This window comes from Vulpes vulpes, chromosome 2 (genome assembly GCF_048418805.1).
Source record: "Vulpes vulpes isolate BD-2025 chromosome 2, VulVul3, whole genome shotgun sequence".
Classification (NCBI taxonomy): domain Eukaryota; kingdom Metazoa; phylum Chordata; class Mammalia; order Carnivora; family Canidae; genus Vulpes; species Vulpes vulpes.
The window spans coordinates 22802471-22819653 of record NC_132781.1 but is presented as its reverse complement, the minus strand read 5'-3'; the positions used below and the strand labels follow the sequence as shown (position 1 = coordinate 22819653).

The following is a 17183-nucleotide window of genomic DNA, read 5'->3' as shown; positions in this document are numbered from 1 at the left end:
GTGTGAAATGACACTGGGCATGTAGTTAAGAATTCACTTGGCACATGGATGACATAAGGTTTATATCAGAGGATGTGTCGTCGTCGTCTTTTTTTTTTTTTTTTTTTTTTTTAAGATTTTATTTATTCATGAGAAGCAGGCTCCTTGCAGGAGCTCAATGTGGGACTTGATCCCTAAACTCCGGGATCACATCCTGAGACAAAGGCAGATGCTCAACTGCTGAGCCACCCAGATATTCCATAGATGTGTCTTCTTTTCTTTTATTTTTTTAAAGATTTTTTTTTATTCATGAGAGACACAGAGAAAGAGAGGCAGAGACACAGGCAGAGGGAGAAGCAGCTCCACATAGGGAGCCCGATGTGGGACTCCATCTTGGGTCTCCAGGACCACACCCTGAGCTGAAGGCAGCACTAAACCGCTGAGCCCCCCGGGCTGCCCGATGTGTCTTCTTTTAAAGCCCCTTTGGGAATAGAACAAAACTTTTCTTTCAGACTTATGTATTGGACCAAGTGTATTTTGTTTTTGTTTTTTTTTTTTTTAAGATTATATTCACTTATTCATGAGAAATGTAGAGAGGCAGAGACATAGGCAGAGGGAGAAGGGGGCTCTCTGTGGGGAGCCTGATGTGGGACTCCAATCCAGGACCCTGGGATCTTGACCTGAGCCAAAGGCAGATGCTCAACCACTGAGCTACCCAAGTACCTCTGGGCTAGGAGTATATTAATCCAGGTATCAAATGCGGGAATGAATTTAACATGGTATTGCAAAAGCCTTTCTAATTCATGGTCTGCAATTCTTCGTTTCAAGAAATGAGGACTGCTAAACACCCATTCTTCAGGAAACAGTACATTCTTCATGAACATAATTATTCATGGGGATCACCTGCTGGTTTGCCTTTTAAGATTTTACTTAGAGCACAAATGAGAGGAGGGGCAGAGAGAGACAAGTAGACTCCCTGCTGAGCGAGGCTCCTGAGATCATGACCTGAGGCAAAGTCAGACACGTAACTGACTGAGCCACCCCGGTGCTCCAGGGATCACCTGCTCTTAAGGAGATCATCTGTATACTGTTTTTAAAATTTTAGTTAACTGAGGTGCCTGGCTAGCTCAGTCAGTAAAGCATACAACTCTCAATCTCAGGAGTCGAGAGTTCAAGCCCCTTGTTGGACATGGAGCCTACTTCAGATAATAGAATTTCGGTTAACCAGATAGGGTTTTTATTTAAAGAAAAAAAATTTTTTTTTAAAGATTCTATTCAAGGGACACCTTATGGCTCAGTGGTTGAGCGCCTGCCTTTGGCCCACGGTTTGATCCTGGAGTCCTGGGATCGAGCCCCACAGGGGCTCCCTGAGTGGAGCCTGCTTCTCTCTCTCTGCCTAACATCTCTGCCTCTGTGTGTGTGTGTGTGTGTGTGTGTGTGTGCATCTCAAATAAATAAAATCTTTATTAAAAATAAAGATTAAAAAAAAAATAAAGATTCTAATCATTCATTCATGAGAGACACAGAGAAAGAGGCAAAGACATAGGTAGAGAAGCAAGCTCCATGCAGGGAGCCCGATGAGGCACTTGATCCTGGAACCGTGGGACCATGGACCCGAGACAAAGGCAGACGCTCAACCGCTGAGCCACCCAGGCATCCCCACATAGGGTTTTTAAAATCTTCCTTTCCAGGGTACCTGGCTGGCTCAGTTGGTAAAGCATGAAAATCTTGATCTTAGGGTCATGAGTTCAAGCCACACGTTGGGCAAAAAGCTTACTAAAAATAATAACAAAGAAAAATAAAATCTTCATTTCCCAATCAATTTTTTGGTAGCCTGGTTCAGTTGGAGTTTATCAGACTTTAGCAGAGTCTACATTATTCTTAAAGACTTTATCTTTAAAGTACTGAGCTCTTATAGAAAAGTTTTGTGTGAGCTTCAGAATTTAGAATTTGTTAATGGAATGCTCAGTTCCCATTTTTGATGTACTCACCTCAAAATTTTTTTTAAAGATTTTTATTAAGGATGCCTGGGTGGCTCAGCGGTTTAGCTCCTGCCTTCGGCCCAGCACATGATACTGGGGTCTCGGGATCGAGTCCTACATCAGGCTCCCTGCATGGAGCCTGCTTCTCCCTCTGCCTGTGTCTCTGCCTCTCTCTCTCTCTCTATCCCTTGTGAATAAATAAATAAATACAATCTTTTAAAAAATATTTTGTTAGAGAGAGGAGGAGTTTGGGGGGCGGACAGAAGGAGAGGTTGAGGCAGATTTCCCACTGAGCTGGGAGCCCAACGCGGGATTGATCCCAGGACCCTGGGACCATGACCTGAGCTGAAGGCAGATGCTTCACTGACTGGGCCACCCAGGTGCCCTCGACTCAAATTTTTAATAGAAGAATCTAAAAGTAAATCAGTTTTTAAACAACCTGCTTTAAGGAGAAAGGGATAGATGATCATATTTAAAGTCATTTATGTGGGGGTACCTGGGTGGCTCAGTCAGTTATGTGTCTGCCTTGGCTTGAGTTGTGATTCCAGGGCCTAGGATTGAGACTGCTCCTCGGGGATCCTGCTTCTCCCTCTCCCTGCCATTCCCTCGTTTGTTTTCATGCTTTCTTTCTCTCTCTCTCTCTCTCTGTCTCTCTCCGTCAATGGATAAATGAAATCTTTAAAGTCGTTTATACTATAAAATTATGAAAAATATTAAGTTAATCTTTTAAAATAATTGATATGTAAATTTTTTATTAACAATAAGGAGTTCATATAAATGATATTGACATTGTACTACAGATTAAATCCCATTATTATAAATTCCAAGAGATTATACAGATTTAAAAATTTGAGCAGTCATGGAGCTTTGCAACTTTTTTTCTTGTTTTTTTTCCACAACTTTTTTTGAAAGAAAATTATATGTGAGCATTTATGCAACTACTCACCATTTGTGGGCCCAACTACAATCATAAACAGGGAACCAGGAAATACTGATATTTGTAGGATCAGCACTTCCTAGTACTGAATCTTCATAGTAATGACTTAGATGTTCAATATCTGCTCTCCAGTGTTAGACCCTCTCTGTACCTACCATATATCCTCTGCACCGTATAGAGCTGTGTTTTACTGAGTGCTGAATACTGAAGGCTATAGGCTGTGATGTTAAGCATTGCAATTTTATGAGTCATCATTATTCCACAATTTTTGGTACATTGGAATTTGTTGAAATAGGATTTGACCTGCATTCAACTTATGTGCTCTGAACGGATAGTACATATCAAACACATGCTTGATGAATTAAACACGCTAATCATACAATTTTTCAGAAGCAATGTACATTTTCATAGTAGCAAATTGAATATGAACCTATAAAGCCAACCTTGGAGAAAGCAGGACTTAAGTTTAAAAATAGACTGAATTTATATGAAGTGATGGTGAGAAAATTCAGATACTTCAATTCTAGTGAAGCATAACCAAGAAGTAATTTATTTCTGAGTCATGAGGAATTAAAATTTATAAAGAATATTCTGACAATAGTTGAAAAATTAGGAATTTTTATTCCTTGAATGTCTTAAACATTGGAGAAATTTAAAAATCTATATTACGTCCTGCCTGAAGAGTTTTCTGGTAATAGGCTTCGTTCCCAGGGTAGAAAAATCTTAGTTCAAATTATAATAATCATGTGCATTCATCTCTATCAGTAATTTAACAGAAAGTTTCAAATGATCATTTTGCAATCTATTGACTACCCTAGTTCTGTCTGATATGCACAAACTAATCTGGATTCTATTCTGCCTGATTTACAGGAGATTAAAATGATGAAAATTGGTATGAAGTTACACTTTTTGAGATTGTGTTTCACATGCAGTCTTTAAAAAGACACATTGCAAGGGATAGATCTTCATTGGTTCTATGGACGACATATTCATGAAAGAATACATGTTTTATAACCACTTGTAAAAAAAAAAGGAGAAGAGGCTCCTGTGGTTAGGAGGATTCTCAGCTTGTTTTCAAGCTTCTGATACTGTGATAGAACAGAAAAGACTTATTATCTAGCATGGTTTTATTTGTAGGCATGAGTTAGTATATTATCTTTTCTGAGGATGTACATAGCACAAAATCCTTTCTTTTTTTTTAATATTTTATTTATTTATTCATAGACACAGAGAGAGAGAGAGAGAGAGGCAGAGACACAGGCAGAGGGAGAAGCAGGCTCCACGCAGGGAGCCCGACGCGGGACTCGATCCCGGGTCTCCAGGATCACACCCCAGGCCGCAGGCGGCACCAAACCGCTGCGCCACCGGGGTTGCCCACAAAATCCTTTCTTATAAATAAATTGAGATCGTTAAAAAATTGGATATGAACAGTGACTTTTCTAATCTATTCCAGAAAAGACATCCTTTCTTTCCATTCTTCCCCCCTACTACCACCATTTTGTTGATTATCATGAAAGGCCTGCTACCAACTGCTTTAATGATTCTGAAATAGTTTCCTGGACTCTCTGCTTAGATTACTTTGAGAATTATTTATATATTTTGGCTAGTCATATATGGTTGCCTTTTGCTTCCAAACCAATAGAGTAGGTCAGTATATTCACTAATTTTGATGTCCAATTTAACTATATTTTTTACAAAACACTCAAATACTATTTCCTTTTCCAAATTCTGTCAACATCTACACAGTAGTGTGACATTGTTGAACTTTCATTTCTTTGGAATTTTTTTTTTTAATTTATTTATGATAGTTACACAGAGAGAGAGAGAGAGAGAGGCAGAGACATAGGCAGAGGGAGAAGCAGGGAGCACCGGGAGCCCGATGTGGGATTCGATCCCGGGTCTCCAGGATCGCGCCCTGGGCCAAAGGCAGGCGCCAAACCCCTGCGCCACCCAGGGATCCCCCCCTTCTTTGGAATTTCATTCCAAAATATGTAGAACATGTTTGGTGACTCCCATGAGTTGCTGTGATACTTTTTGAATTTAAGGTGATTACTTGTATTTTATTTCATCTCAATAAAATTCCATATAGAATCTTAGGAAGAACATTAAAGAGTTTGTTAAAGGACCTACAAGTAATACCCCAAATTTTTATTTTTTATTGTTTTCTTTTATGTACTATAGATTTCTTTTTGTGAAATCCAAGAATCTTTGTGATAAACTCTAGTTCCATATATTACATTACTTTTAAGTAAAATCTTTATAATCTTTTAGTAGCCAGACATAAGCTTTGAAAAGTTTTATTTGCATATTTCTTAATTATGATCTTTTTCTTTTCTTCATCTATTGTTTAGTCCAAAAGAAACTCTACCTTCAAAACCTGTAAAGAAAGAGAAGGAACAAAGGCCACGTCACTTACTCACAGACCTCCCCCTCCCTCCAGAACTTCCTGGTGGGGATCCATCTCCTCCAGACTCTCCAGAACCAAAGGCAGTTACACCACCTCAGCAACCATATAAAAAGAGACCAAAGTGAGTTTTTTGGAGGGACCTGTTCTTTTATTATTTATTTAAGAGAGAATGAGCTGGGGGGAGGGCGGGGAGGAGCAGAGGAGAAAGGAGAGGGTGATGGGACACCTGGGTGGCTTACCGGTTGAGCACCTGCCTTTGGCCCAGGGCGTGATCCTGGAGTCCCGGGATCAAGCCCCATATCAGGCTCCCTGCATGGAGCCTACTTCTCCCTCTGCCTGTGTCTCTGCCTCTCTCTCTCTCTTTCTCTCTCTCTCTCTCTCTCATGAATAAATAAATAAAATCTTAAAAAAAGAGAGAGAGAAAGAGGGAGAGAACTTCCAACAAGACTCTGCACTGAATATGGAGCCTGACTTGGGATGGTATCCTATGACCCCTGAGTTCATGACCTGAGCCAAAACCGAGTCTGACTTTTAACCTACTGAGCCACCCAGGCTCCCCTGGAGGGACTTTTTTTTTTTTTTTTAAGATTTTATTTAGGGATCCCTGGCTGGCACAGCGGTTTGGCGCTTGCCTTTGGCCCAGGGTGCGATCCTGGAGACCCGGGATCGAATCCCATGTCGGGCTCCCTACATGGAGCCTGCTTCTCCCTCTGCCTGTGTCTCTGCCTCTCTCTCTCTCTCTGTGTCTATGAATAAATAAATGAAATCTTTTAAAAAAAAAAGATTTTATTTATTTATTCATGAGAGACATAGAAGCAGAGACACAGGCAGAGGGAGAAGCAGGTTTCATGCAGGGAGTCTTAATTGAGACTTGATCCTGAGACTCCAGGATCACACCCTGGGCCGAAGGCAGGGGCTAAACCGCTGAGCCACCCAGGGATCACCAGAGGGACCTATTCTTAATTACAACTTCCTTCCTTACTGGTGGGCCTAAATCTCACACTTTCATCCACAGCCTACACTGTAGGATTATAAAAGATTGGGCCTAATGTGTATCTTTTATTTTATATTAGTGGATAAAAGCCTTTCTGGGAGATCTGTTCATCTGTACCCTCAGATACCTAGAGTTTTTAGAAAAGCAGTGATTTCCCAAATCCAGATACACCATGAACATTGGTATGAACATTGTATCTTTTGAGTTTGATACTTAGAATATTAAAAAAGAAAAAAGCTCTTTTATTCAGGGTGTATCAACGTGTATAAATTAATGAAAAATTAATAGATGTGGTATGTTTTTTCTTAAACCACATAAATTGCCATGCTATAAATGTAATAGAATCTGGATTTGATCTTCTCATTGTTAGCATTCCTCAAGTAGGCTCCATGCCCACCTTAGGGCTTAAACTCATGACCTTGAGATCAAGAACTGCATACTTTATCAACTGGGGCAGCCAGGCACTCCAGCGTTCCTCTCTTAAATAGTAAAAATAGTTACCATTTATTGAGTACATATTATTGCCCAATTTTTATATTTTACTTTAATGGTAGCACTGTGATGTAGGGATTCGTTTCCCATTCAATAGATGAGGAAGCCAATACTAAAGAGAGGCTAGAAAGTAGGCAGCAAATCTATTATTTGATCTTATGTCGTCCTGAAGCAAGAAATCTGTCTTACCCACTGTAAGAGACGATTTATTTCATGTCATTTGATTTCTGCCTTTTTAATAAAGAAATTCATAAAAGATTCATGGGCCAGAGAATCATCATAAAAGAGCTCTGTTTTCTTCTTTGAACAGACTTAAGTTTTTAAAATAACTTTTTGGTTTGTTTCGGGGTTTTTTTGTTTTGCCTTTTTTTTTTTAGAATTTGTTGTCCTCGTTATGGAGAAAGAAGACAAACAGAAAGTGACTGGGGGAAACGCTGTGTAGACAAGTTTGACATTATCGGGATTATTGGAGAGGGAACCTATGGCCAAGTATATAAAGCCAAGGACAAAGACACAGGTAAATATTGCCACAAAATTCTAAATGTCAGAAGTTTAAAAACGTAGCAATACTAATGCTAAAGTAGACTTAACAAAAGTAAATTTTGAGTTCTGATTTGATTTCCAAATATTACTAAAAGACTAAAATTTTCCAAAGGACTAGTATAATTATTACTGTTTAAAAACCTTCCTCTTTATTAGTTGTTGGTTATAAATATTTTATAAGCTTGCTAGGAATTTAAGAGTAAAATAAAATTTATAGGTTGTTCTTTGGTAAGGATATAGTCCTTAAAGATAAAATGAAGTAGTTGGATTATTAGCATATTTTAATAATTCAAAATTCTTAGGCCTAACTGAATACTGAATTAAGAAATACAAGTCTTAAAAACATCAAAGGCAAGAAAGGGAACATGGAGTTTAGTTTTGTTTTTTAAGGTATAAAAGTATCTGGCATATAGCATTAAAGTAAGCTAAATCTGTCTTTCAGAGCAACTCTGGACATTTATTGGCTGGTTCATGATGGTGGCCAAAAAATTCTAATGTTACTGTTTGAATTTGTTTTAACAGGAGAGCTAGTGGCTCTGAAGAAGGTGAGACTGGACAATGAGAAGGAGGGCTTTCCAATCACAGCCATTCGTGAGATCAAAATCCTTCGTCAGCTAATCCACCGAAGTGTTGTTAACATGAAGGAAATTGTTACAGATAAACAAGATGCACTGGATTTCAAGAAGGACAAAGGTACACAAGGAATCATGTTTCTACAGAGTAGATTGGTGCATCTTATTTTCTTTTTTTAGCTTGTTTGCCTGTTTGAATTTTTTCTGAAGCACAGAAGTCCCAACTTCTTGAATCCATACCAGAGTTAAGATACTAGTTTTGAAGTCTCTTTTTTTGTTGTTTTTCTTTTTTTTTTACACATTATAACAATAATGGAAATTAAACCCAGATTTATCAGTTACTCTTTTTTTTTTTTTTTTTTTCTAAAGTAGGCTCCACACCCAGGATGGAGCCCAAACAGGCCATGAAATCATGACCCTGACATCAAGACCTGAGTTGAGGTCAGGAGTTGAACACTTAACTGAGCCACCCTGGTGCCCCTATTATTATTATTTTTTAAAGTAAGCTCTATGACCAATGTGGGGCTTGAACTCAAGACACCAAGATCAAGAGTCACATGTTCTACTGACTGAGCCAGCCTGGCATCAATTAGTTACCAGCTTAAAAAATATAATAGCTCTGCATTGAGCATCTTTGTTCATAAATCTTTGCATTTTGATTTCTTTTTTTTTTTAAGATTTTATTTATTTATTCATGAAAGAGGCATAGGCAGAGGGAGAAGCAGTCTCCATGCAGGAAGCCTGATGTGGGACTTGATCTCGGGACTCTGGGATCACACCCTGAGCCAAAGGCAGATGCTCAACCACTGAGCCACCCAGGCATTTTGGTTTCCTTCTTTCTTTCTTTCTTTTTCTTTCTTTTCTTTTCTTTTCTTTTCTTTTCTTTTCTTTTCTTTTCTTTTCTTTTCTTTCTTTCTTTTCTTTTCTTTTCTTTTCTTTTCTTTCTTTCTTTCTTTCTTTCTTTCTCCCTTTCTTTCTTTTCTTTTCTTTTTTTTCTTTCTTGTTTATTTCTTAATGTAATTTCTTTAGAAGTAGAATTATTTGGTTAAAAGGATTTTTATATTTAATGTTAGATTGCTTTTAAGATAGTAATTATGTCCACCTGTGAGTACCATTCCACTTTATCCTAAAATTGAGTACATCTTTAAAAAAAAAAGATTTTATTTATCTATTTATTTGAGAGGGACAGTGAGAACACAACTAGTGAGATAGAGTGGAGGGACAGAGGGAGAGGGAGAAGCTGACTCTCTACTGAGCAAGGAGCATAATGCAGGGCTCAGCCCCAGGACCCTGGGATCATGACCTGAGCCAAAGGCAGATGCTTAACCGACTGACCCACCCACGCACCTTTAAGGTTCAGTACATCTTTTTTAAGATTGTCATTTTGATAGATAAAGTATGACATGTTTTAGATTGCATTCTTTGTTACTTTTGAGTTCTTTTCCATGTTTGCCAGTTTTACTTATTTTCTTTGAGTTGTGTTTTTGTGTCCTTTGCTTATCTTTTGCAGTTTTGAGGTTTTTCTTGTTAATTTATATGAGCTCTTAGCTAAATCTAAGGTACTCCATTAATGCAATGGCCCTTAACTTTGGGACCTCTTTAAACATCTTATGGATCTATGCTTTAAAAAAATAAGTTCAAAATGTTGCGTATTGTGTGTTTAAAATGTTACATTGCCATTTCAGGGAGTTCAAGGAATCCCTGAAGCATACTCTCTAAATTAAGAATCCTTGCCTTTATGTTGATAGGAGACAGAATTCTAGACTGGAGAGAGAATTGTCTAACCTAGGTCTAGTATTGCTTATGTTACAATATTTGCTTTTGTCATTCACCTTGTCAAGGTGGAAAGATAGCATGGATTTCAAGTCTTTCACAATTCTCTTAGCATAGTTCCCTTTTATCTACTTCTAAATTTAGGGAGTTTCTTTAGATGGTTCACCTTTCTTTCAATTCTTAAATACTATGAATTTCACCAGTAATTTATACTAATTTGCCAATTGACTTAGATTGTAAAAGAATAGTAATACAACTTGATCAGAGCAGTTGTTCTCCTTAAGAAGTAAATAGTCCAAAGAGCATTGGGTTAAGAGTGAGAAGATTAATTAAAATAGTTCTGTTATTTATTATTAGAAAGGGCAAGTTCTTCAAGTACTCTGAGTTTTAGCTTCCTCGTCTATAAAATTAAGCAGTTGTTTAAGAAAGCCTTATGGCCCACTCCAAAATTACATTAAAATCTGAGGCATGGTCATTTCAGCATCCTTTTCCTCTTGTTTTTAATTTTTTCTTTCATTTTTATATAGGTGCCTTTTACCTTGTATTTGAATATATGGACCATGACTTAATGGGACTGCTAGAATCTGGTTTGGTGCACTTTTCTGAGGACCATATCAAGTCATTCATGAAACAACTAATGGAAGGATTGGATTACTGTCACAAAAAGAATTTCCTGCATCGGGATATTAAGTGTTCTAACATTTTGCTGAACAACAGGTAACATAGTAACCAAATGAGGTTAAGCATTTTCTCTCTCTCTTCTGACCCAGTTAATTTCAGCTATTTAATTGAAGTTACAGGTAGACCCAATGATGCAGTTTTTTGTATTTACATATATCTGATATTTGTCCTGTGGGAACAGCTTATGATGGGGTACTCTGATGCACAGAGTCTTCAGTCTCTGTGTTGGTAAGGAATTAACAGAGGTAGAATTGTAAAGGTTTTTATTTTATTTTATTTTTTAATTTATTTTTCTAAGATTTTATTTATTCATGAGAGACACAGAGGCAGAGGGAGAAGCAGGCTCCAGGTAGGGAGCCCAATGTGGGACTTGATCCCAGGACTCTAGGATCACACCCTGAGCCAAAGGCAGAAGCTCAACCACTGAGCCACCCAGGCGTCCGTGTAAAGGTTTTTTAACTGCAAACATTTTAGGGAATCACATCCCACAGGAATATTCATAGAGTTTTTTGCCATAGTTGGTAAATATTATTGTGGTCCTTGACAAATTAAAACACACATTGAATTCTAAGTGAAATTCTCCCTTGTTTAGTGGGGAGAAACATGCCTGCTCTTACAGCTGCTCTTGAGAATTTGATAAAGTTATCAAATTTCAGAGTAAACACAGGTGTAGCTAGTGGTTGACCTTTCTGCCAAGCATTTACTCCCTGTTTTTTTTTTTTCTCCCTGGTTTTGATAGTGTAAACAGACGAGTTTGGTGATGAGCAGTGTTAAGTCTTCAGAAGTTTTTAACTACTTTCTTCTTCTCTGGCTGTTTACCTAAACTACATTGGTGATGTCAAGTGTATTATGTACACTAGTCTTTGGTAAATAGCCCTACCTGTTGAGGAATAAAAAGAAAGTCTTATGCTATTAAAGTCATACCAGTATTTGGTTCTTTAGGTAACTAGGCTGTTTATAGCCATCTTTGTCTGATTCACCCATTGTTTTGTACATTTCTGTTCAGTTAATTTAACAAATACTATCTAGATAGAGCTATAGAATGATTATGGCATTTTTCCATCTTTGTAGAGTGAGGTAGCCAGCCATCCAGAGTTGCTCAGGGACTGTCCTGGTTCTATTTATTTTAAGTGGGTTTTTTTTGTGTGTGTGTGTGCACTTTGTTTTGTTTTTTGAGGAAGAGCAAGCAGGGAGGGGAAGGGGCAGAGAGAGACTCCATGGGCAGGCTCCATGCCCAGCACTGAGCCCAATACAGGGCTCAATCTCACACTGAGATCATGACCCAAGCTGAAATCAAGAGTTAGACACTTAGTTAATTGAGTAGCCCCCAAAGATTTTTTTATTTTATTTTATTTTATTTTATTTTATTTTATTTTAATTTATTTTATTTTAATTTATTTTATTTTATTTTATTTTATTTTATTTTATTTTATTTTATTTTATTTTATTTTATTTTATTTTATCTTTTAAAGATTTTATTTATTTATTCATGAAGAGACACAGAGAGAGAGCGAGAGGCAGAGATACAGGCAGAGGGAGAAGCAGGCTCCATGCAGGGAGCCCGACGTGAGACTCGATCCCGGGTCTCCAGGATCATGCCCTGGGCCAAAGGCAGGCGCTAAACCGCTGAGCCACCCAGGGATCCCTAGATTTTTTATTTTAACTAATGTCTAAACCATTGTGAGGCCCAAACCCAAGAGTTGGCATGCTCTACCAACTGAGCCAACCAGGAAGGTGTCCTAGTTTGGTTTTAGCACTGAAAGTCCCACATGGGATAGTTGGTCACTAGAAAGCTGAGTTTAATAGGGCAAACAAACAAATCACTCAACCCAGTAAATATTTATTAAACACTAGCCCCTGACACCACTTTTTAAGTATTCTGTACCCCCATCGTGGGGCCCAAACTCACAACCCTAAGATTGACAGTTGCATGCTCTATCTACTAAGCCAGTAAGTGCCCCTAAGCTCCCCCTGGCCTCCTGCCTTTCTTTTTTTTTTTTTCCCCCCCTTGAATCTGGGAGCATCTGAGAAGATGCAGTTTTGATGAATGGATAAGAATTTATCAGAAAGACTGACAACAGAGGGTTAAATTTCTAAGCAAAAGAAATTACTGGGCAAAAGCACATAAATATAAAAATTAACATGTTATATTGGGGAAAATGTAAACAGGTCAGTATTAGCTGGGCAAGAAGAATGAAGCATAAAATGATGAGACTGGGAAGCCAATTTAAGGATCTTGTATATCTTGCTAAGGAGCTTACACTATCTATTGATGATAGCCATTGAACGGCACTAATTTGATTAATTTTTTGTTTTTAAATTATATAGTTGGGGCACCTGGATGACTCAGTTGGTTCAATGTCCAACTCTTGATTTCAACTCAGATCATGATCTCAGAGTCATGAGATTGAGCCCTGCATCTGGCTCTGTGCTCCGTGTGGAGTCAGCTTGAGATTCTCTCTCCCTCTGCACCCCACCCCCCACCCCACTCTCAACAAAAATAAAAAAATAAAAAATAATTTATATAGTTAATTTGGTAATATTTTAAGTTACACAGTTAATGCATTTTAAATTATAGGATGTATCTAATTATATGTATTTTATACTTAAATAGTTTTGTTGAGACAGGACATTATGTTAAAAGATTATTCTTGTCGCTGTCTCTGTTATCCACAATTTTTGTTAAAGCTGAGCTTGGTTAATCTACATCCATAGTAATAATGCTTCAAGAACTTAATAATGGCTATCTGCTTAAAGGTTTCTGGACTAGAGCATATAGTCCAGTCCTTTCTTTGGATCCTTTTGCTTCCCCAAGGAGGATGTCTCAGACCAGGGAATAACTGCAATCCTACTTGGTGTCCTTTTTGGCGGGTCAGGCCACTCCCTGTCTCTGACTTCCCATATTCAGGAAGCTGATGAGGTTCTGGACTAAACTGAACTTCCTCCTCAGGTTGCTAAGCAGGATTCAGGAGTCTTATGATCTAATCTGATCCATCCAGCCACTGCTCTTGCCTATTTAGCTCTGTCTACACAGAGAATACTGGGTGAGATGGCCTGGAGAAATGGTAAGGATACCTCAGCTGGACAAGGAAGCAAAAGCAGTTGAGTAGAGAGGGAGGAGAGCAGGGCTGGGTTCCCTGATATTCATTATATCTTCATTACATAAATATAAATGAGACAAGTCATTTTAGATGGTGGAGAGACACAATTAGTCTTCTCTTTTAGAAAAATCACTAAATGTCACTCTAATAGGTTGTAGACTAGAGGCAGGGAAACCTATTACTACCATAAGAAATTGCCAGTGCTTAAGCTAACCAAGGCATTACTAGTAGAGATGGACAGGATCAACTTGTGAATCAATAGACTTTGGTGAGTGGATGAATGGTAGAGAATGAATGAAAGTACTTTCAGATTACTCACAGATTTCCTTGTTTGTTTTTTTGTTTTGTTTTTAAGATTTCATTTATTCATGAGAGACACAGAGAGAGGCAGAGACATAGACAGAAGGAGGAAAAGCAGGCTCCGTGCAGGAGCCTGATGTGGGACTTGATCCCGGAACTCTAGGATCATTTCCTGAGCTGAAGGCAGACGCTCAACCGCTGAGCCACCCAGGCGTCCCTCACAGATTTCCTACTTAAAAACTAACTAGTGGCAGCCCCGGTGGCGCAGCAGTTTGGCGCCGCCTGCAGCCTGGGGTGTGATCCTGGAGACCAGGGATCAAGTCCCACATCGGGCTCCCTGCATGGAGCCTGCTTCTCCCTCTGCCTGTGTCTCTGCCTCTCTCTCTCTGTGTGTGTCTATGAATAAATAAATGAAATCTTAAAAAAAATTATTAAAAAAAAAACTAGCTGGGTAACATAATGGTCAATATAGGTAATATAAAAGGAAAAGCAGGATAGGCAAGTGAAGAATAAATCCCTTTTGGATATGGCTATTGCATATGGTCACATTGAAGTTCCAAACTAGCAGTATAGTTTAGGAGTTACCAAGCAGAGAAAAGGTGTCAGAAGATGGAACTCAAGGGAATGGTCAGAAAGATACAGAGAAAATAGGAAAATATCATGACTCTAAAATAGGCGGATTTAGGGGTACCTGCGTGGCTCAGTCAGTTGAGTGTCTTAACTCTTGGTTTTGGCTCAGGTCATGATCTCAGGCTCCCGAGATGGAAGCCAGCGTCTGGTTCTCCACTTCATTGCAGAGTCAGCTTGAGATTCTCACCCTCTCTGCCCCTCCCTCTGCTCATACTCCCTCTCTCTAAATGAAGAAATTTTTTTTTTTTAAAGATTTTATTTATTTATTCATAAGAGACACACAGAGAGAGGCAAAGACATAGGCAGGGAGAAGCAGGCTCTTTGAAGGGAGCCTGATCCGGGACTCGATCCTTGGACTGGGATCATGCCCTGAGCCAAAGGCAGACACTCAAATTGCTGAGCTACCCAGGCGTCCCTGAAGAAATAAAATCTTAAAAAATAAAAAATAAAAAAGGTTTAAAAATGGTCATAGATGTCAGGTGATGCAGACAGATTATGAGATGTGAGAAGGAATCTGAAAATTAAAAGTCAGCATTGACAGGGCATGACAAGTTGTTGGGTAGCACAGTTAATGGGAAGGTGGTGGTAGGTGTGTCTTTAATTTTTATTTTTTATTTAAGGACACAGAAGTTTGAGTATATTTAAAAACTAAGGGAAAAGAAAATCATAGGGAGAAGTTGAAGATTCAAAAAAGTATAAAATAATTTAAAGGACAGGCAGCCTGGTTGGCTCAGCGGTTTAATGCTGCCTTCCGCCCAGGGCATGATCCTGGAGACCCAGGATCGAGTCCCATGTCCAGCTCCTGCATGAAGCCTGCTTCTCCCTCTGCTGTGCCTGCCTTGTTCTTTCTCTGTCTCTCATGAATAAATAAATAAAATCTTAAAAAAAAATTTAAAAAACCAAAATAAAGGAGCAAGGTTCTAGAGGAGATGGAATCAAGGCCACAGGTGGTAGTGGCCACCATTATAAATATTGATTATACTTGAACAAGAGAGATTGACACTCTTTTTCTGTAATTGAAAGAAGAAAGGAAGATTATAGGTGCAATTAAGGTTATATAGGTAAAAGGGTGTTAAGTAGCTTCCACCTGATGATTTTTTTTAACTTTTTTTTTTTTTTTTTTTTTTAATTTGAGAGAGAGAGGGAGACAGAGCACAAGTGGGGAAGAGAGGGAAAAAACAGCAGGGAGCCTGACATGGGGCTCGATTCCAGGACCCTGGGATCATAACCTGAGCCGAAGGCAGACACTTTACTGACTGAGCCACTCAGGCACCCCATGATTTCTTTTTTCAGTGAAGAAGGTCATTTACTGAGAGGTGAGAAAGTGGATTAGAAAATTTGCTCAGTGCTTGGTGATGTTGAGGTCTGGCCTAATTTTCCATAACTGCGTATTTGTTGCCATTTTAACTTTCAGTCCTATGTGCCTTCATTCTTGGATCTTCACAAATTCTCAGAGTAAGGATGCTGAAAATTTGAGGATTGATTTATGTCTCATTATAGGGCTCAAGTCAGCTAGTCCTTTCCTTTTTCCTTTTCTTAGAATTAGTTTGTAAATTGAAGTTAAAAATGTAATGGGGCAAGTAGATAAGGTGCCCATAATCTTTACTAGGAATGATAAGGGTAGATTTAAAGTAAAATTTTGTTGCCAGTACTTACTTTGTTTTAATATTCTGTCCTATTGCTCATACTTTGAGGAGCACCTCCTAGCATAGCCACTTTTTTCTGCTATCTCACTTTTCTGTCTGATCTCAGCTATCAGGTACGAGAGCTATCCCCAGTATTTTCAAAAAGAGTGAGTAGGCTTTTCATTCCCCAAGAAGTAATGAAAACGGTAAATGTGAATGAAATAGGCTACTTAAGAATTTAGATAAAAATGATTAATCTAAAATAGTTAATAGTTTAAAAAGTTTTTTGACATGTTATAGTTTATTAAAATATTACTTGACATCACTGTCAAGGATAGAATACTTAACAGAGTGAAACTTGGGTGTAATCCCTTTAAGGTAGTGGTTCTCACAAGTATGGTTCTCAGACCAACAGCATTGGCATAATCTATAGGCTTGTTAGAAATGCAACTTCAGAGGGATTCCTGGGTGGCTCAGTGGTTAAGTTTCTGCCTTTGGCTCATGGCGTGGTCCCGAGTTCAGGTATCGAGTCCCACATGGGGCTCCCTGAGAGGAGCCTACTTTTCCCTCAGTCTAATGTCTCTGCCTCTCTCTGTGTCTCTTATGAATAAATAAAATCTTAAAAGAGAAAATAAAATAAATGCAAGTTCAGGGATGCCTGGGTGGCTCAGTCAATTAAGGATCCCACTCTTAATATTAGCTCAGGTTTTGATCTCACAGTCATGAGTTCAGTCCCTGTCTTGGGCTCCATGTGGGACATGGAGCCTACTTAAAGAAAAGAAATGCAAGTTCATGATCCATGACCTACTAAATTTCATCTCTAGGAATGAGGCCCAGGAAACTTTTAGTAAACTTTCCAAGTGATTCTTTTTCATATAAAGTTTGAGAACCCATCTAAGATCATGGTTGTATATCTTTATGGTATAGGAAGTGAGGGCCATATGTTGGTAAAAGGGACCTCATTCATCTTAAAAATCGTGTGCTCAGTTCAAAGCCGTGTTCCCTGTTTGAAAAGTCTGCTATGCCATGGTATTGTTGTGATTTACTTTTTTTTTTTTTTTATTTTTTTTTTGTGGTTTACTTTTTATTATGAAAAATTAAGTTAAATTGTAAGAAAAATTTAGACACTAATGTAATTAATATGCAGTTAACATTTTACTATATATT

At 38.4% G+C, this 17183-nt stretch overlaps 1 protein-coding gene across 48 annotated transcripts in view; it reads left to right on the top strand.

Annotated features, from left to right (window-relative positions):
• Positions 1–17183, top strand: part of CDK12 (cyclin dependent kinase 12) — a 78784-nt gene that overhangs the window by 13358 nt on the left and 48243 nt on the right. For all 48 annotated transcript variants that reach the window (XR_011999689.1, XR_011999679.1, XR_011999688.1 and 45 more), the window contains exons 3-6: positions 5250–5426; positions 7169–7308; positions 7857–8027; positions 10207–10396. Coding sequence is in view for 2 of the 48 variants with exons in the window: in XM_025995768.2 (XP_025851553.1) it covers positions 5250–5426; positions 7169–7308; positions 7857–8027; positions 10207–10396 (678 nt within the window). In the remaining 46 variants the exon portion in view is untranslated. The remainder of the gene's footprint in view (positions 1–5249; positions 5427–7168; positions 7309–7856; positions 8028–10206; positions 10397–17183) is intronic.